The sequence below is a fragment of the Coturnix japonica genome, unplaced genomic scaffold, assembly GCF_054131305.1.
Source record: "Coturnix japonica strain WE unplaced genomic scaffold, WE-NBRP24 Scf080, whole genome shotgun sequence".
NCBI classification, from domain to species: Eukaryota; Metazoa; Chordata; class Aves; order Galliformes; family Phasianidae; genus Coturnix; species Coturnix japonica.
Window position 1 is genome coordinate 433,874 of NW_028188983.1, and position 16,291 is coordinate 450,164.

Sequence of the window (16,291 nt, forward strand, 5' to 3'; positions counted from 1 at the left end):
TGGAACCATAGGATGGTTGGGTTGGAAGAGTCTTGAAAGGTCATGGACCAATACAGTGGTTGAGTTGGAAGGGTCCTTAAAGATCATAGAACGTTGGAATGGTTGGGTTGGGAAGGTCCTTAAAGATCATAGAACCATAGGGTGGTTGGGTTGGAAGGGTCCTTAAAGATCATAGAATGGTTCCTTCTGTCATTCCAAGTGCACCATTCAGCTTGGTGCCATCTGTCAGTGTCCTGAGGATGCTCTGATCCCATCACTGATAAAGACACTGAAGAGCACCCATCCCAAGAAGGACCCCTGGGGGTCACCAGCCATCCCCCCCTCCAGCTGAGCTTTCCAACCCAGGTGTAGATGTGGCCAAGCAGGTGTGCTGTGCTGATAGCAGGTGAACACATCCTGTCCCTATTGCACAAAATGGGTTAAAATAAACAAGTTTACTGTAGGTTGCTTGCACTGAGAGTACTTTTAGCTCTTGGCTTCTGACCTTCATGGCCAAGTGTGTTTTGGAAAAGGGACCAAGGCTGCTCGATAGGGTTGGGACACCTGTGGGGTTCCCATCCCTCCTTCTCCATCCCCTATAAAGCAGCGTGCAGCGAAGTCTCAGCCACATCATCACCATGATGCAGCTCCTGCTCCTCGCTGCCCTCGCGCTGTGCGGTGAGTCCTTGTGCCGATGGGGTCGTTAGCTGCTAACGAGCTCTCAGATTTGGGGTTCTGGGGAGCAATGGGTGTCACTGTCACTGTCCCTTTCCCACAGGATGCCATGCAGAGTCAGTTTCTGATGGGATGCAACGTGTGGTCGGGGGGACTGAGGCGAAATCACATGCCTGGCCCTCACAGGTAGATTGGGTTGGGGTCCTGTGATGAACCCAGGGGGTTCCCATCCCCTCTGGCTTCCCATTCCCTTTGGATTCCCATTCCCTTTGGATTCCCATCTCCTTTGGGTTCCCATCCCCTTTGGGTCTCCTGTACCCTTCAGGTTCCCATTCCCTGGGAGCTCCTGTCCCCACACCTTACCTTGTGCTGTTTCCCCCCAGATCTCCCTCCAGTATTACTCTGGGGGCAGCTGGCACCACACCTGTGGAGGGTCCCTCATCCGACAGAACTGGGTGCTGACAGCAGCCCACTGCGTAGACAGGTGAGCAGGATTGGGAGCCCCGTTGTGTCCTGAAAATGCCATTTTTTCCAGCAAAAATAGAAAGGAAAAATATTAGCTGTCCCCACACAGAGAGTGGCAGCTCTTGCTGATCTTTCTGTCAAGGACTTGGGGTCATCCCTATGGGGAACGGTCGCTGGAACCATCTTCTTGTATGGGTGACTCTTTGCTATAGAACTATATGGTTGGGCTGGGAGAGTCCTTAAAGATCATAGAGGCACACAAATAGGCCAAGTCCCTTCCTCCATCCTGCTGTGTTGACCCCTGAAGCAATAACTGTTTGTCCTGATCCTTTGCTTTTCTGCAGTAACCTGAACTTCCGCGTCGTCGCCGGTGACCATTACCTCAACAGGAATGAAGGCAGCGAGCAGACCTTTGGCGTCAGCAGCATCATCAAGCACCCCAACTGGAACCCCAACAACGTGGCCGCGGGGTAACGCACCCGGGGAGGGGGGTTGTCAGGAGGGAGCCCTGCAGGGTTGTGGGGGTCTCTCCACGTTCTCTATGGTGCCCTTTGTGTCCTCCCCACAGCTACGACATCGCCCTGATCCGACTGTCGGGTTCGGCCACGCTCAACAGCTACGTGCAGCTGGCAGTGCTGCCCAGCCAGGGCGCCGTGTTGGCCAACAACTACCCCTGCTACATCAGCGGCTGGGGGCTGACCAGCAGTGAGTGCTATGGGCAACCCAGGGACACTCAACCCATGCAAAAATACTCATGGGTTTTATAGGGCTCACCAAAATTCATTAAGAATCTGGGAAAACGGGGAAGGTTAATCACTTTTGGACACGGGATGAGTCCCCCAAGGGATGGATGATGTCAAGCAAGTATTTTGGAGGGCTCTATGGGATGCTCAAGGCTGGATGCTGCCATGCAGATATTTTGGGGGGTGTTATGGGGTCTATTTGATCTATGGGTTTTAACGGGCCCTTGTTCACTTGTAGCCAATGGGCAGCTGTCGAATGCGCTGCTGCAAGCCTACCTGCCTGTCGTGAGCTACAACATCTGCTCCAGCTACTCCTACTGGGGCTCCTCTGTCAAGAACACCATGATCTGTGCTGGTGGGGATGGCGTGCGCTCCGGCTGCCAGGTACAGCCCCGTCACCCACCATCACCCGCTGTCACCCCCTGCCCCATTACAGTCCCACTCTGATGGGTGCCCCTCCATAGGGTGATTCGGGAGGCCCCCTGCACTGCGCTGTCAATGGGGTGTACCAAGTACATGGAGTCACCAGCTTCGTCTCTCGCTACGGCTGCAACGTGCGCAACAAGCCCACCGTCTTCACCCGAGTCTCTGCCTACATCTCCTGGATATCCAGCGTAAGGAGATGGGGGTTGTTTTGTCTGTGGGGTCGTGCATTGGGGACCTGCATGGCTTCTCTATCCACTGGGATGGTGTGGAGAACTCAATGGGGAATGGAGAACTCAATGGAAATGGAGCACCTAGTGAGGAATAGGGCACCCAATAGGGGATGGAGCACCCAAGGGGGAATGAAGCTCTCAGTGGGATGTGGAGCACTCAATGGGGCCGTGCTAGCAACTCAATGGGAGCACTGTGGATCTGTGGGGTTACAGCCCTTGTTCTCCTTCCAGGTGATCTCCTAAACAAAGCGGCAGCAGAAGTCCAGCCCCAGCCCTGAATGTGGACACTGAGCATTTCAGCTGGGAACATTCATGTCTCCAAACTGGCATCAATAAATTGTGTTCTTCAGTGAGATTGTGCTGACTTGTTATTATCACCTCATCCAGTGCTGTAGGGTCAAAGCACACCCACGCCCCCCCCATGGTGCTCGAGGTGGGAAACAAGCAGCAAAGAATTGCAGAAGTGTCTCCAAAAAGCAAAACTGAAACTCAAAACAGAAACGTGTGTGAGGGTTGCCACAGCCTGGCTGCTTGTGCTCCCCTTCCCGTCCCACCCCGTGGTCGGGTGCTTCGGGGGTGCCCGGTTCTCAGCGGATGCATCGCTTCGAACTTCCGCAGTAGACACCAAACCACAGCAGATGCTGCAAGCAGAGCCCTGCAACCAAGTGCAGCCATGGCTGAGGGCAGGAGCGGGGCAGGGCTGTTCGCCAAGCAGGTCCAGAAGCATTTCAGCAGGGCGCAGGAGAAGGTAAGGGGCAGGAGAAGGGAAGGTGAAGGAGAAGGGATGGTGCAGGAGAAGGGAAGGAGGTGAAGGAGGAGATAAGGCACAGCCCCACTGCTCTGAGCTCCCACCTTTCGGTTGGGTGTCTGCAGGGTGAGGTGGGCTGTGCTCACCGTGTGCTGCTCTGCACCCATGGGTGCTCACGGGGTATCCGGTTGGGTGCCCCACAAAGCTGCAAAGCTTCAGGTTTGCAAGCTGCTCCTCCAAGCCCCATAAAATGCTTCCAAAAGTGGGGTTTGCTCCCCGTTAAGTATTTCTGATGTGGGTGGTGCTGGAATGGGGGTTTGTGGGACTGTCCCCATGTCCCCCAGGGGCAGCAGACCCCGGTGCTGGGATGGCCCCGCTGTGCGGGTGCTGCCCAATGCAGGAAGCTGGGGGAAGGGCTGCGGAAGTGGGCTGAAATGGGGCGATTGGACGCGGTTTGGGGACATTTCAACCCCAACAATGGAAGGGGCAGCTCCCGCAGTTCCTGCTTAGGGCTAAATTCAGCTCTTCCGTGACCATATCAACCCAGGACACGCTTCCGTGCTCCTGTGGTGGGGACATTGGGTGGCCTTCACCCACAGCTCTTCCTCCTCCTCCTCCTCCTCCTCCTTGCAGCAGTGTCACCAATTCCCACTGGGGCAGCACTTCAGGGCTTCATTTGCATCAGTATTCGCCCACTGTGCCATCCCCACCCCATCCCTGTTCCATCCCCATGTCCTTCCCACCCCATCCCTGTTCCATCCCCACACCATAGGTTTTCACACCATAGGATTTCACAGAGGAAGGCAGTAGGGACACACTGTGTTGGTTTGGCTCCCCAAACCCACAGATTTCCCCTAAAAATAAACAGCATTTGGTGGATGTGCAGAACTTCAGCATCCCTTGGGCACAGCTCAGCTCAGGTGGGCTCACATTGAGCCCACATTGAACCAATCAGGTCCTGGGCACCCTTTGGGGCTCCACCAGCAGTTTGCCCCCTCTCCATGCCCACATGCTCCTGTTTCCATCCCAGGTCCTGCAGAAATTGGGCAAAACAGTGGAAACCAAAGACGAGCAGTTTGAGCAGAGCGCCCACAACTTCCAGCTGCAGCAGGTGGCACCAGGGACAGGAGGGGACGGGGGGCGGGGGGACCCTCTTTGCCATCCCCATGGCATCTGCATGTCATCCAGTGACTGCCCTGCTCCATCCTCATGCCATCCCTATTCTATCCCCATACCATCCCCATCCCACCCCTGCTCCATCTCCGTGCCATCTGCATATCATTCCCGTGCCATCCCCGCCCTATTCCCGTTCCACCCCCACATCACCCCCATGCCATCCCTATTCCATCATTCCAATGCCCCCCCTGTCCCATTTCCAACCCACCCTCATCCCATTCCATCCCACCCCCACACCCTCTTTGGGCTCAAAGCCATCCCCACCCCAGGGGCTCCAACCTGCCCCCCCCCCCCCCCTTATACATTTGCTTTGCAGAATGAAGGCAACAAACTCTACAAAGACCTGAAGTCTTTTGTCTCTGCAGTGAAAGGTACGGAGCAAAGCCCCCTTTGCACACCCAGCACAGAGCAGCGGGTGGGGGGGGGGGATGTGGTTGGGGTCTTCAGGCCCTGAGCTGCTTTTCCTCACCACGCATCCCAACTTTCTTCAACCCCCCCCCCCCCCATCCCTGCAGCGATGCACGAGAGCTCACGAAAAGTGGCTGAAACGCTGCAGGAGATTTACAGCACTGAATGGGACGGACACACGGAGCTGAAGGCCATCGCAGACGTGAGCACCACCATCCCCTGAGGGTTGGGATGAGTCCATGGGGACAGAGCCCGGCACGTCCCCCATCCCAACCCCCATCCCTCCTGCAGAGCAATGACTTGCTGTGGGATGACTACGAGGCAAAGCTGGGCGACCAAGTGCTGCATCTGATGGAGAATTACCTGGCACAGTTTGGGGACATTAAGGTACGTGGGGTGTGATTGTGTGGCACAGAGTGGGGTGGGGTGGCAGGGGATGGTATGGTGTGGTAAAGGATGGGATGGGATGGGATGGGATGGGATGAGATGGGATGGGGATGGGGATGGCATGGCATGGCACAACATGGCACAGCATGGCATAGCATGGCACAGCACAGCATGGCACGGCACATTTCCATCTCTCTCCTGTCCCACTCAGGAGCGCATTGCCAAGCGCGGCCGCAAGCTGGTGGACTACGACAGCGCCCGGCACCACCTGGAAGCGCTGCAGAACGCCAAGAAGAAGGACGAGGCCAAGATTGCCAAGGTGGGTCCAAGTCTGCTCTGTGCCCCCCTGACCCCATAACGCCCATAACCCCCCCTGGGCCCCCACAGGCTGAGGAGGAGTTCAACAGAGCGCAGTCGGTGTTTGAGGAGCTGAACCGGGAGCTGCGGGAGGAGCTGCCTGAGCTGTATGGGAGGTACTGAGCAACCCCAGCCCTCAGCCCCCTCCCCAAATCCCCCCTTAAAAAGCATTGCAGGCAGCCATACAGCACTGCAACACCTCTCCTCCCCCCCCCCCCAAAAAGGAAACAACACAAAAAACCACCCCACCCCATTTCTCCCCCCAGCCGCATCGCCTGCTACGTCACCATCTTCCAGAACATCTCTAACCTGCGTGACATCTTCTACAAAGAGATGAGCAAGGTGGGACCCCAAAGCCCCCTTAAAGAACCCCCCTAACCCTAACCCTAACCCTAACCCTAACCCTAACCCCACCCTAACCTGATGGGTTTCTCTCCCCCCCACAGCTCAACCGTGACCTCTACGAGGTGATGGGGAAACTGGACAAGCAGCACTCGAGCAAAGTCTTTATCATCAAAGGTGTCCCCAGGTAACGGGGGGGTCCCATGGTGCCCCTGAGCCCCCTCCCCCAAAAAGTGGGTGGTGGATGTAAAGGCCTCCCCTATTTCTGCCTGTGACCAATGGGGACGGATGGGCACCTCCCTCCTTGGGTGCTGTAGGGTTGAATTGGGGCAGACTTTGGGTGCTGTAGAGCTGAAATGGAGCTGAATTGGGTGCTATGGGGCTGAATTGGGGCTGATTGTCTCCTGATGTTGGGTGCTATAGGGCTGAATTGGGGCTGAGCACCTCCCAGTGCTGGGTGATGAACTGGTGCCTTTGGCTTTGGTGCTGCTCAGAGCTAATGGGATGAATTTGGGTTGGAGATGCATTTAGGGTCTCACAAGGACTGACCCCCATTTGTCCTCCCCCAACGCAGCAACCGCCGCTCGCTGCTCATCTCAGCCCCCGTCAGCCCCCCTGCTGTGTACCCGTGCCCGGGGAAGGCACCCAGCTGGGACCCCTCCTCAGGAGCAGAGCAGCCCCCGATGTCCCCCGGGGTGGGCAGTGATGGCGCTGAGGATGTCCCCAATGGCTCCGCAGTACAGGATCCCGCTGAGCCGGGTGCCCCCGTGCCTGGGCCCCCTCCGGCCTCACCTGTGAGTCTGGGGTCCACATCAGAGTCAGAGTCGGAGTGCAGTGAGGAGAGCTGTGAGATCAACCTCAGCCCCAAAGAGATGGAGGCGTCCACAGGCAGCGAATGCCCTGAATACCCCAAAGCTGAAGGGGCTGCCGGGGGGGCAGTGGAGGGCATCGCTGCATCCATGGCCTCCATCATCCTCTCTGAGGCCATCACTGCGGCCAGCAGCGCTGCTCCAGGGGACAGCATCGACAGTGAGACCAGCCCCGTGGGGGGGGCGTGGGGGTCTTCATCCCCAGAGGGATCAGAGGAGAGCGCGGAGGGGATGGATGTGTCCCAGGAGGTGAGCAAACCCAGGTCAGGCACTGGGGGGGGGGGGGTTGGAGGGCAGGGGGCTGCGCTGGGGACATGGAGACATGGGGCAGTGCCCTGGGGTGCTCAGAGACCCCATAGAGGAGGCTGGGGAATGGGAGATCTGGGAATGGGCCCCAGCTTTGTGCAGGGATGGGGGTCTGCGGATGGGCCCAGGCTGATGCAAGAACATAAAGCCTGGGGGGGTCCATGGATGAGCCCCCGTGTGGTGCAGGGACATGGGACGGGGGGCGTGGGGAGGGATGGAATCAAGGATTTGGGGCTGGGAGGGCCAGGAGATGAAGCCCAGCTTTATGTGGGGTCTGGGGAAGGGGGGGAGGGAAGAATGAGGGGATCAGGGGATGTCCCCCCACACACACACACACACATACACACACATGCATTGCTGCCATCCCTGCAGGTGGGGCTGGACGCAGGGCCCTGTGAGCAGGACACACCTGGAGCACTGGAGCAGGACGTGAGCTGTGACCCCCCCCAGGAGCCCAGCGAGTCCCTCACCCCACTGTGACCCCCACGCTCAGAGCGGTGCAGGCAGCGAAGGGGGAGCAGTGTTATGGGACCGCCTGCATGTACCTGTAATGTGCTTCACAACACAGAGCTGAAATAAAGGCAGGGGGCAGCGGCAGCACCTGGAAATGCACTGAGGGAGGAGGTCGGATTTTCTGGACGTCAGGTCCATCCCCAGAGCAAAATATGGGGCTTTGCATTGCAGCAATAGATGGAGCACCCCATGCACAACTCCGTGCTGCAAAGGTGCAGCTTTGGGGTGCACTGCAGCACCAAATGTGGGGGTTGCATTGCAGCTGGCGCTGCACGCTGCTGGAGCATCCCATGCAAACATCTGTGCAGCTTTGGGGTTCCCTATGGGGTGGGTCCTATGGGTCTTATGGACGGATCCATCAGTGGGGTTGGTGCCCTACTTCCCTATGGGCTCCATGTGTGTGCAATGCACTTTGCTGTGTGGGTCGTGCCGCTGTGGGGTGCCCCATCCTGCACCAGCAAAGGGTTAAGCAGGAGGAATTGCAGCTCTGTCATCATCGGGGGCAGTGGAACTGGAAAGGTGAGGCAGGAAGGGAACGCCCAGGCGAGGCCGGGCTGCACTGCTCTGCATTACACTGCACTGCACCGCACGGAGCTGCACATGGTGCCTGCAGCCCCACACGGCCCACACGGGTATGGGGGAGCTGGGGGAGCAGGGCTGGGATTGGTGCTGGTGGGTGTGGGGTGGTGGGAATGGGACGGTAGGAATGGGGTGTTGGGTATGGGGTGTTGGGTATGGTGTTGGGTATGGGGTGCTGTTAGGTGTGAGGTGCTGGGTATGGGATGGTGGGTTTGGGGTTTGGGTTTGGGGTGGTGAATGTGGAGCTCATGGAGTTTTACTCATGGAGAGGCTCATGTGGAGCTCAGCCCTGCAGAGAGCAGAGCAAACACTGAGTTGGGATTAGGGGGAACCCCATGAGATGGAGCAGAACATGGTGGGGTCCTGGGCCCAGCCCTGGGTTTGGTGGCTCTGCACTGAGTCTGACTGCACAGCAGGAACCACTCATGGCTCCATGGAGGTGACAGGGGCTGAGAGACCCCCCCCCCTGCACCCAGCAGTGCAAACAGGGCAGCATCTCCCACCCCACCTGCACATCCCTGAGCTCAGCCCCACAGCTCTGCCCCACATGGTGCTCAGCACTGAGCTGTGCAGTCAGTGCCTGCGGGACCGGCTGCCTTGTGCCCCACAAACTGGTTTGGCACCATCCGGACCGGCCGGTGCTGAGCTGCAGCCTGGGGGGGGGCTGGTATAATAGGGGTTGGATGCTGGGAATGGGAATAGGAATGGGAATAGGAATGGGAATGGGAATGGGAATGGGAATGGGGTGGGCATGGTGCAGGCTATGGGAATGGGATGGGGATGGGAATGGGAATGGGGATGGGATGGGAATGGGAATAGGAATGGGATGGGAATGGGGATGGGAATGGGATGGGGATGGGAATGGGGATGGGATGGGATGGGATGGGATGGGATGGGATGGGATGGGATGGGAATGGGAATGGGATGGGATGGGATGGGATGGGATGGGATGGGATGGGATGGGATGGGATGGGATGGGATGGGATGGGATGGGAATGCTGTGTGCACAGTGGGATGGGCTGATGGACTGGGAATGGAGCAGGCATGGAGTGTGCATGCAGTGGGGCAGGGGAGAAGGAATGGGAATGGGAATGGGAATGGGGTGGGAATGGGGATGGGAATGGGAATGGGAATGGGGTGGGCACACAGTGCTTGCACACAGCGGGGCTGGGGGAACTGGAAGAGGAAATGGGATGGGAATGGGACGATGTTTAGGGATGGGACGATGTTTAGGGATGGGATGTTGCTGCTGCTGCTGCTGCTCCGTTCACTCCTCGTTGATCGATTTTCTTTGGGGCTGTATTTGCTGTATTTGCTCCTGACATCTAGCGGTGCCGCTCCGCAGAGCGCTGAGTCACTCGTGTCCGGTGCAGGAGCCGCTTCATTCGGGGTCGTTGAGGTGGTTGTTGGGATGGGGTCGGTGCGGGGGGGGGGGGCGATTCTCAGTGCTGTGCGAGGGTCTGTGTGTGTGGGGGGGGGAGAAGGTGCTGCAGCCCCGCACAACTTCACCTTGGGGACCAAAAGGTGAAGTGCTGATGCTTCCCACAGTTGCCCCCCCCCCGTCCTGATCACGACCCTCCTCCTCCCCTCAGTTGTGAAGGAGCCCCGAGCCCGAGCTCTCCCACGCCGATGCCATGGAGGGGGCTCTTCCCACGCTCCCCCCAGGTAAGACTCGGGGCTGTGGTTGATGCTTAGAGCTCGTATCCAACCTTAACGACCCCGTGATGGGTTGGGGGCTGAATGAGGAGTGGGCACGGCCAGGGGGGGGTCCCCATCCCGGGGGGGTCACAGGGATTCATTGTCCCATCCAACCCAATGGGACCATTCTGCCATTCCATGAGTAGAGCTGACGACGCCGGGGCTGAAGAAGGCTCACCCCAACGCCCCCCATGAAGCAGCCAACACGGCCGTCATCGCAGGTAGGGGCTGCCCACCCCCCCGACCCCCACCCCATACATTGCATGGGGCTGAACTCCTCTCCTCCCCTTATATCAGTGGTCATCACTCTGGTGTTCCTCACCCTGCTGACGGTGCTGGTGGTCATCATCATCTACCTGTACAGAAACAAGGGCAGCTACCTCACCTACGAGCAGCCGGCGGCCGATGCGGACACGGCCGCGCAGATGGAAGAGGATCCATCCAAAGAGAAAGAGGAATATTTCATATAGGGCCTGACCTGAGCCGCCCCGGGTCCCACCTGCAGCTGCTTTTCTTGCCTTGTTGTCTGTAATTGATGAATTAAAGCAGAGGGAGGTGAATGAAGCCGCAGCTCCGCACCCATCCCCTCCCTTTGGGTGTTTCAATACAACCCGGTGACAAACACTGCAAGAATTGATGTTGTTTTTATCTCACATCACGACCGAGTGATTCTGCTCCGCTCCTCATTAGCATGGTGGGGTCATTAGCATATTGGGGTCATTAGCATATTGGGGTCATTAGTGCAGCTAATTGGGAGGCGAATATCAGACGGCCACAGACCCGAACCCAGCTCTGCCCCCCCTCAGTTCAGCCCATTGGATCCCATTGTAGGGAGGGGTTAAGGGGGGGGGTGGAAAGCAAAGCCTGTCCTGCATTCAAATGTTCAAAATAAGTCTTTATTTCTACTTTTTTTTTTGGGTTTTTTTTTACTTCTTTTTTTTAATGTTATTTCGATTCTTTTTAGTATAAAATAAAAGAAAAAGGCAAATCCCCGCAGTTCAGCGCCCCGCAGCCCCACACGCACACACACAACGAGACCCAGTGCCACCACCCCCCCCCTTATAGCCCCCCCCCACCACTGGAGGGGACACGGATTGAGGTGGATCAGGTGGGAATTGGGCCCTTTTTGGGGTCGTTTTTTGCTTCGGAAAACACCAATCAAATAAAAAGGAAGCTGGAGGATCCCGGACGTGGTTCTCCTTTACCCCGATCCGATTCAACCCCCCCAACCCCAACCAACCCCCCCTTTGGGCTGTGTCGCAATGTGTGGTTCCTATAACGACCCACAGCTGGTGGGGATGGGGACGGCAACAGTGTGTGTGGGGGGGGGCAGGAGGTCAGAAAGGGGGGAAAAGGGGGAAAATGGGGGTGAAACAGGAGGGGAAGGGGGGGAGAATAAAGGGGGGGAGGGGAGTAAAGGGGGGAGGATAAGGGAAGGAATAAAGGAGGGAATAAGGGAAGGAATAAAGGGGGGGGGAATAAGGGATAAAGGGGGGGGAATAAGGGATAAAGGGGGGGAGATAAGAGATAAAGGTGGGGGGTATAAGAGATAAAGGGGAGGGAATCCTGCTTATTAAGCATCACCTAAAAGCAGAGTTAGCATTGAATGAAATGTCCCGACATCGCATCGTGTTTCTGGCACCAAAGCATGGCTTTGATTAGACCTAAATGTGCAAAGAGATCCAAGCGGACTTGGAGGGGTCCCGGGGTCCCATAATGGGGGGGGGGGGGGGACAACAGGGGAGGGGTCTGCAGGGGGAGGTGGGTGAAGGATGCATTGCACCTCTGCTTTGTGAGCTGCAGGTCCCGGTGCTCTGCTCCTCACCCATTCCATGTGCACCATGTGCAGCCCCCCACCCCAAAACCCCCCCCCGGGATGAAAGAAGGGGCAGAGTTGCTGAGCCTCCCCCCCCCGGGATGGGGGTGAGGAGCAGGAAGACACCTCGGCTCTGCGAGCTCAGGTTAACACAGGCCTGAAGCAGTTACAGGGTGAGCAGTGCTGACGGTACGTGACGCCGTTCCTTACACACACGTAGCCCCCCCCACCCCCTAACCCTAACCCTGACCCCCCCCCCGCAGCCCCCCACCCCACTTCCTTCTTCACCAGATGGTGTAGCCGCCGTCTGAGCCTCCCAGGAAGAAGTTGCCCTTCCGCTGCGTCACCAGCACGTTGGCTCCCTGCATGACGGCCAGCTGAGCCGCGTTGGGGGGGCAGCCGGGAGGGGGGGGCTGCAAAACACAGAGCAAAAATGTGGGGGGGGGGGTCAGAACATCAGGGGGATGCAGGGATTGGGAGGTGGGGGGGAAACTGGGGTGGGGAATGAGGGGCAGGGGGAGGTCACCAACCATGGGTGGGTGGGTTGGAAAGGTGCTCAGTGCCCCCCACCACAACCCTCTGAGCTGGGGGGGGCAGAGCTGCAGATGAGACCTAAACAGGACAGAGCTGACAACCCCCTCCCTGCCCCACTGCCCCCACTGTGTCAGTGCAGCCCAGGTTAAGGTCAGCCTGCAGCTGTAGTTTTGTGACCCCCCCCAGCCCCCCAGGTCAGAAATCAAGGCACGCCCCCCCATGGGCTTTTTGGGGGGTCCCTCCTGTACTCACTGGGATGCTGGCGGTGCCTCCAGCCCCAAACCTCGCTCCAGCATCAAAACCTCCCTCCACCAACACGGTGGAGCCCGGGGGGTAGACGGGTCCCACGGGATAATACGCCATAGGGACGGAGGAACCGATGGGCCCCACGGCCACGGACTGAGCCACGGGCAGGAAGACGGAAGCACCCGGATACGCTGCCGACATGGTGGGGACGGTGGCTGCCCCCAAAGGGACGAAGCTGGGCCGGTAGAGCTGCACGGAGCCAAAGGGCAGAATGTTATTGTGTTATTGAGTCATTACAGCCTTTATGGCCCCGCACACCCAGCTGATTCCCCAGCCCCCAGCTGGACTTTCAATCCTGCTGTGCCATCCCCAAACCCTGAGTTCATGGGGACGTTTCCCCTTATTCCAGAAGGAAACAAACCGTTCTCACCTCGGAATACGCAGGAGGAGCGTCGCTGTACGGGGGGGGCTGCGGGAGGGGCACGGTCTGTGGGTACACGGGGGGGTTGGCGGCGCTTTGTACCGGGTAGGAGGGCTGAGTGGGGTACTGCCCTGTGGGGAGAGGGGAGGTCACAGCCTGACCCATAGACAGCCCCATAGACAGTCCCACCCCACAGACCCACCCCACAGACCCACCCACCCCTATGGGGACACTGATAGGGACCAGCCCATGGGGGTGACAGGGCTGTGCTAGGTGCAGGGAGATGGGGAAGGGGAACTGGGCTGTAATGTGATGAAATTGAAGCTGCTGGTTCCAGGTTGGGGCACATGAGGGGGGGATGAAGGGGGGGTTGTAGGGTTACAGCAGACCCACAGCATTATGGGGGGGTCCATGGGGTGCTGAGCCCCGGGTCCCCCTGCTGGGCTGTGGGGCAGAGCACAGGGAGCAGTGCTATGGGGCAGGGGGCGCCTCGAGCCCTTTATCTGGGGGGGGGGGGGGGGTCCTTCCTCCCATGGCACCGCCCTGGGGGTCCCAACTTCCCACCCCCCCTTGGACTCAGCCCTTAATCCCAATAATCCCCTTAATCCCAATAATAAGGGGGAAATGACCCCCCCCCCCATATCCCACCACCATTTGGGGACCCCCCCATCCCCCCCCCCCATTTATTCCTCACTCCGGTCGCTCTCCCCCCCCCCACCCCCGTGACGTCACTCGGGGATTCCCCCCCCCTACTCGCTCCCCCGCGGCACACAAAGGGTTAACCCCGCCCGACCCTCCCGTCGCCATGGCAACACGCGGACCCGCCCCCCAAAGCTCCGCTCCCATTGGTCCGTTCCGTTCCGGCCCGGCTGCTGCGGCGCGGCCCTTAAAGGAGCCGCGTACCCCCCAAGTCACGACCCCGCGGTGGCGGCAGCGTTGGATCGGTGCGACCCCCGGTGCTGCCCGGTTGGCGGAGCGGTTCTTGCCTTTGCCGTTCATGGCGGCGGGGGGCGGCGGTCCCGCTGTGCCCGCTCCGGGCTCTTCCTGCTGCCTGTCACTGCGGCGGGCGGCGGGCCGGAAGTGGGCGCCGCACGCACGGTGTTGCGTCATCACGCAAAGGGGGCGGGGCCGAACGTTCTTAAAGGGACCGCAGCACTAAAAAAACCTGGAGTGGGGGGGGGGGGCGTAATGATGAGATGGGGGGCGGCAAGTGGGAGATCATGGAGTAATGGGGGGGAAATTCGTCACTTTTGGGGGGCAGCACATGAGGACTGCAGTAGTGAGGGGCTCTAGGTGGGCCCTGAGGGGTGTATGGGGTGGGAGGGGGTCAATAAAGGGCGACCCAGGGGTCTTTGGGGGGGGGGGAAGGGGCTGTTTGTGGCCCAGGGATCATTAGTGAGGGCCGAGGGGTCGCTGGGGGTCCCTGCCGACCACCCCTCATTAAAGCAACAAACAAAGAGAACAAAACTGGGGCAGAGAGTGAAGTTTCCTGCTTTAACCTTCAAAGAACGCGATGGTTTGGGTCCTAATTCCGATAGGATTCTGATAGGAGAATCTGTCTGGACCCCCCCCCCAAATCAGCAACCAACCAACACATCAACCCCCCCCCCATAGGAGAAATAGCTCCGAACAACCAACGACCGAGCCAACACGCCATGAATAATGTAGTACTGCTGATGAATATGCAGCTGGCTGCCGTGCCTGGGAGGGCTCGTGAATAATGCAACGGAGCTGCAAAGTACACAGTGGTGTGTTGGGATGGAGCCGTATTTACACTGACAATGGGGGAATGGCTGCAAGCGAGACCATGGGGTGGGGAGGGGGGCTGGAAGATCAGAGAGGCGTTGGAAGGGTTGGAAGGGTCCTGAAAGAGCACAAAGGCATTGGATGGTTGGGTTGGAAGGGTCCTTAAAGACCAGAGAACCATCAGATGGGTTGGAAGGGTCCTGAAAGGTCACAGAGTCATAGGATAGTTGGGTTGGAAAGGTCCTTAAAGACCAGAGAACCATCGAATGGGTTGGAAGGGTCCTGAAAGGTCACAAAGCTATAGGATGGTTGGGTTGGAAAGGTCCTGAAAGACCAGAGAACCATTGAATGTGTTGGAAGGGTCCTGAAAGGTCACAAAGCTATAGGATGGTTGGGTTGGAAGGGTCTTTAAAGTTCATAGAGCCATTGGATGGCTTGGAAGGGTTCTTAAAGATCATAGACCTCTAGAATGGGTTCAAAGGTCCTTAAAGATCATGGAATCATGGAATGGGTTGGAAGGGCCCTTAAAAAAATCACTGAGCTGTGGGTTGATTGGGTTGGAAGGGTCCTGAAAGGTCATGGACCCATAGAACGGGTTTGAAGGGTCTTTAAAGATCGTAGAACCATGGAATGGTTGGGTTGGGAAAGGTCCTTGAAGATCACAGAAACATGGGATAGTTGATTTAAGAGGGTCCTTTAAGATCATAGAGCTGTGGACTGGTTGGATTGGAAGGGTCCTGAAAGGTCTGTCAGCTCGTTCCATCAAACAGTTAATTAACATTAACAACCCCCCCCCCCCCCAACAAGTTGTTTTCATGTAGGAAAAAAAGCAAAAACAGCCTTAAAATCAATTCATCTCGAAGGGAAATTAGAAATGCAACGTGCAGCCTCTCCCCCACGCGCATTATATTAAGCCAATGTATGCAAATGAGGCTGAGATTTAACTAGCCGGAGGTGTTTAAATATTCATCATCGCGGCGTTCGATGATGATCGACCCCCCCCTGCAGCCCCCAGCCCCTTTTTGCAGCCCCCAGCCCCTTTTTGCAGCCCCCAGCCCCTTTTTGCAGCCCCCTCCCATTGGTGCTGTGGGCAGATCCCACCCCCAGCTGCATATTATGCCGGGGGGGTTGGTCCTGCGGGTAATGCTATGCAGGAAAATGGAGCGTTCCTGAATTATTACCGCACGGCGGCCGCGCTCCTCCCGCTTGCGATTTTTGGGGCTTTTCGGGGCTTTTTGGGGCAGTTTCATGACTTTAAGCGAAGCTCCTCGATCCCGGGGTTCGGCCCCAATTGGAACCGGGGGGTCGGGAGGGGAAGCGCTTGGAATCCCTTTGGTTGTCGTCCCCGTTTCCCCCCCCTCCACCTCCCCTTTGCTTCACGTTAATGCGATGATGAACGAATTAATTGATGGTGGTGAAATGCTGCGATAGGGATACGATGGGGGGGGGGGGGGGACACAGAGCTGGGGGTCTCCACCCCACTGCTATGGGGGTCAGGATGCAAAGCGTGACCCTGAGGTGTGGGGAAGGAGAGGGGGGGGGGTAGAGGTGGTGGTTCACTGGGGCTGAGGGGGTCTGGGTGGGGGGGAGGTGGGATTCAATGGGGCTGAGGTTTGGGGTTGGGGTC

At 58.1% G+C, this 16,291-nt stretch overlaps 4 protein-coding genes across 6 annotated transcripts; 3 read left to right on the top strand and 1 right to left on the bottom strand.

The window, feature by feature from the left end:
* The first annotated feature begins 655 nt into the window (after positions 1–655).
* CELA1 (chymotrypsin like elastase 1) lies at positions 656–3,016 on the top strand. Its single transcript, XM_085534293.1, has 7 exons — positions 656–840; positions 1,038–1,138; positions 1,464–1,589; positions 1,688–1,824; positions 2,101–2,246; positions 2,327–2,476; positions 2,750–3,016. Exons 1-7 carry the CDS (start codon positions 787–789, stop codon positions 2,759–2,761), a joined length of 726 nt encoding a protein of 241 aa, XP_085390419.1. The 5' UTR covers positions 656–786; the 3' UTR covers positions 2,762–3,016.
* Positions 3,016–7,723, top strand: BIN2 (bridging integrator 2). Its single transcript, XM_015887020.3, has 11 exons — positions 3,016–3,266; positions 4,297–4,377; positions 4,759–4,813; positions 4,958–5,052; positions 5,142–5,237; positions 5,449–5,556; positions 5,625–5,710; positions 5,861–5,936; positions 6,041–6,123; positions 6,511–7,054; positions 7,484–7,723. Exons 1-11 carry the CDS (start codon positions 3,192–3,194, stop codon positions 7,589–7,591), a joined length of 1,407 nt encoding a protein of 468 aa, XP_015742506.2. The 5' UTR covers positions 3,016–3,191; the 3' UTR covers positions 7,592–7,723.
* A 302-nt stretch (positions 7,724–8,025) lies between these two features.
* On the top strand, positions 8,026–10,525 carry SMAGP (small cell adhesion glycoprotein). 3 transcript variants are annotated; one of them, XM_015887019.3, is made up of 5 exons: positions 8,170–8,256; positions 9,533–9,602; positions 9,796–9,868; positions 10,048–10,122; positions 10,199–10,525. In XM_015887019.3, the coding sequence occupies exons 3-5, from the start codon at positions 9,838–9,840 to the stop codon at positions 10,369–10,371; spliced, it is 279 nt and encodes a 92-aa protein (XP_015742505.2). In that variant the 5' UTR covers positions 8,170–8,256; positions 9,533–9,602; positions 9,796–9,837; the 3' UTR covers positions 10,372–10,525. The 3 variants fall into 3 exon arrangements, with proteins under 3 accessions (XP_085390421.1, XP_015742505.2, XP_015742504.2); XM_085534295.1 differs by lacking the exons at positions 8,170–8,256; positions 9,533–9,602 and adding an exon at positions 8,026–8,143; XM_015887018.3 differs by lacking the exon at positions 9,533–9,602.
* Positions 10,526–10,775: 250 nt separating this feature from the next.
* On the bottom strand, positions 10,776–14,032 carry DAZAP2 (DAZ associated protein 2). Its single transcript, XM_085534294.1, has 4 exons — positions 13,905–14,032; positions 12,928–13,049; positions 12,504–12,746; positions 10,776–12,130 (listed from the first exon to the last, which is right to left on the bottom strand). Exons 1-4 carry the CDS (start codon positions 14,026–14,028, stop codon positions 12,002–12,004), a joined length of 618 nt encoding a protein of 205 aa, XP_085390420.1. The 5' UTR covers positions 14,029–14,032; the 3' UTR covers positions 10,776–12,001.
* Between the last annotated feature and the right edge of the window lie 2,259 nt (positions 14,033–16,291).

Excerpts from the sequence above, each read along its gene's own strand:
- CELA1 (XM_085534293.1), top strand. The coding sequence starts at position 787 with ATGCAACGTGTGGTCGGGGGGACTGAGGCGAAATCACATGCCTGGCCC. Across the intron at positions 1,139-1,463 it reads GCAGCCCACTGCGTAGACAG|TAACCTGAACTTCCGCGTCG; the intron begins GTGAGCAGGATT and ends GCTTTTCTGCAG. Across the intron at positions 1,590-1,687 it reads CCCAACAACGTGGCCGCGGG|CTACGACATCGCCCTGATCC; the intron begins GTAACGCACCCG and ends TCCTCCCCACAG.
- BIN2 (XM_015887020.3), top strand. The coding sequence starts at position 3,192 with ATGGCTGAGGGCAGGAGCGGGGCAGGGCTGTTCGCCAAGCAGGTCCAG. Across the intron at positions 5,238-5,448 it reads CACAGTTTGGGGACATTAAG|GAGCGCATTGCCAAGCGCGG; the intron begins GTACGTGGGGTG and ends TGTCCCACTCAG. Across the intron at positions 7,055-7,483 it reads GGATGGATGTGTCCCAGGAG|GTGGGGCTGGACGCAGGGCC; the intron begins GTGAGCAAACCC and ends CCATCCCTGCAG.
- SMAGP (XM_085534295.1), top strand. The coding sequence starts at position 9,838 with ATGGAGGGGGCTCTTCCCACGCTCCCCCCAG. Across the intron at positions 9,869-10,047 it reads TCTTCCCACGCTCCCCCCAG|AGCTGACGACGCCGGGGCTG; the intron begins GTAAGACTCGGG and ends TTCCATGAGTAG. Across the intron at positions 10,123-10,198 it reads CAACACGGCCGTCATCGCAG|TGGTCATCACTCTGGTGTTC; the intron begins GTAGGGGCTGCC and ends CCCTTATATCAG.
- DAZAP2 (XM_085534294.1), bottom strand. The coding sequence starts at position 14,028 with ATGACGCAACACCGTGCGTGCGGCGCCCACTTCCGGCCCGCCGCCCGC. Across the intron at positions 12,747-12,927 it reads CTCCTCCTGCGTATTCCGAG|CTCTACCGGCCCAGCTTCGT; the intron begins GTGAGAACGGTT and ends GGCTCCGTGCAG. Across the intron at positions 12,131-12,503 it reads GAGGCACCGCCAGCATCCCA|CCCCCCCCTCCCGGCTGCCC; the intron begins GTGAGTACAGGA and ends TGTGTTTTGCAG.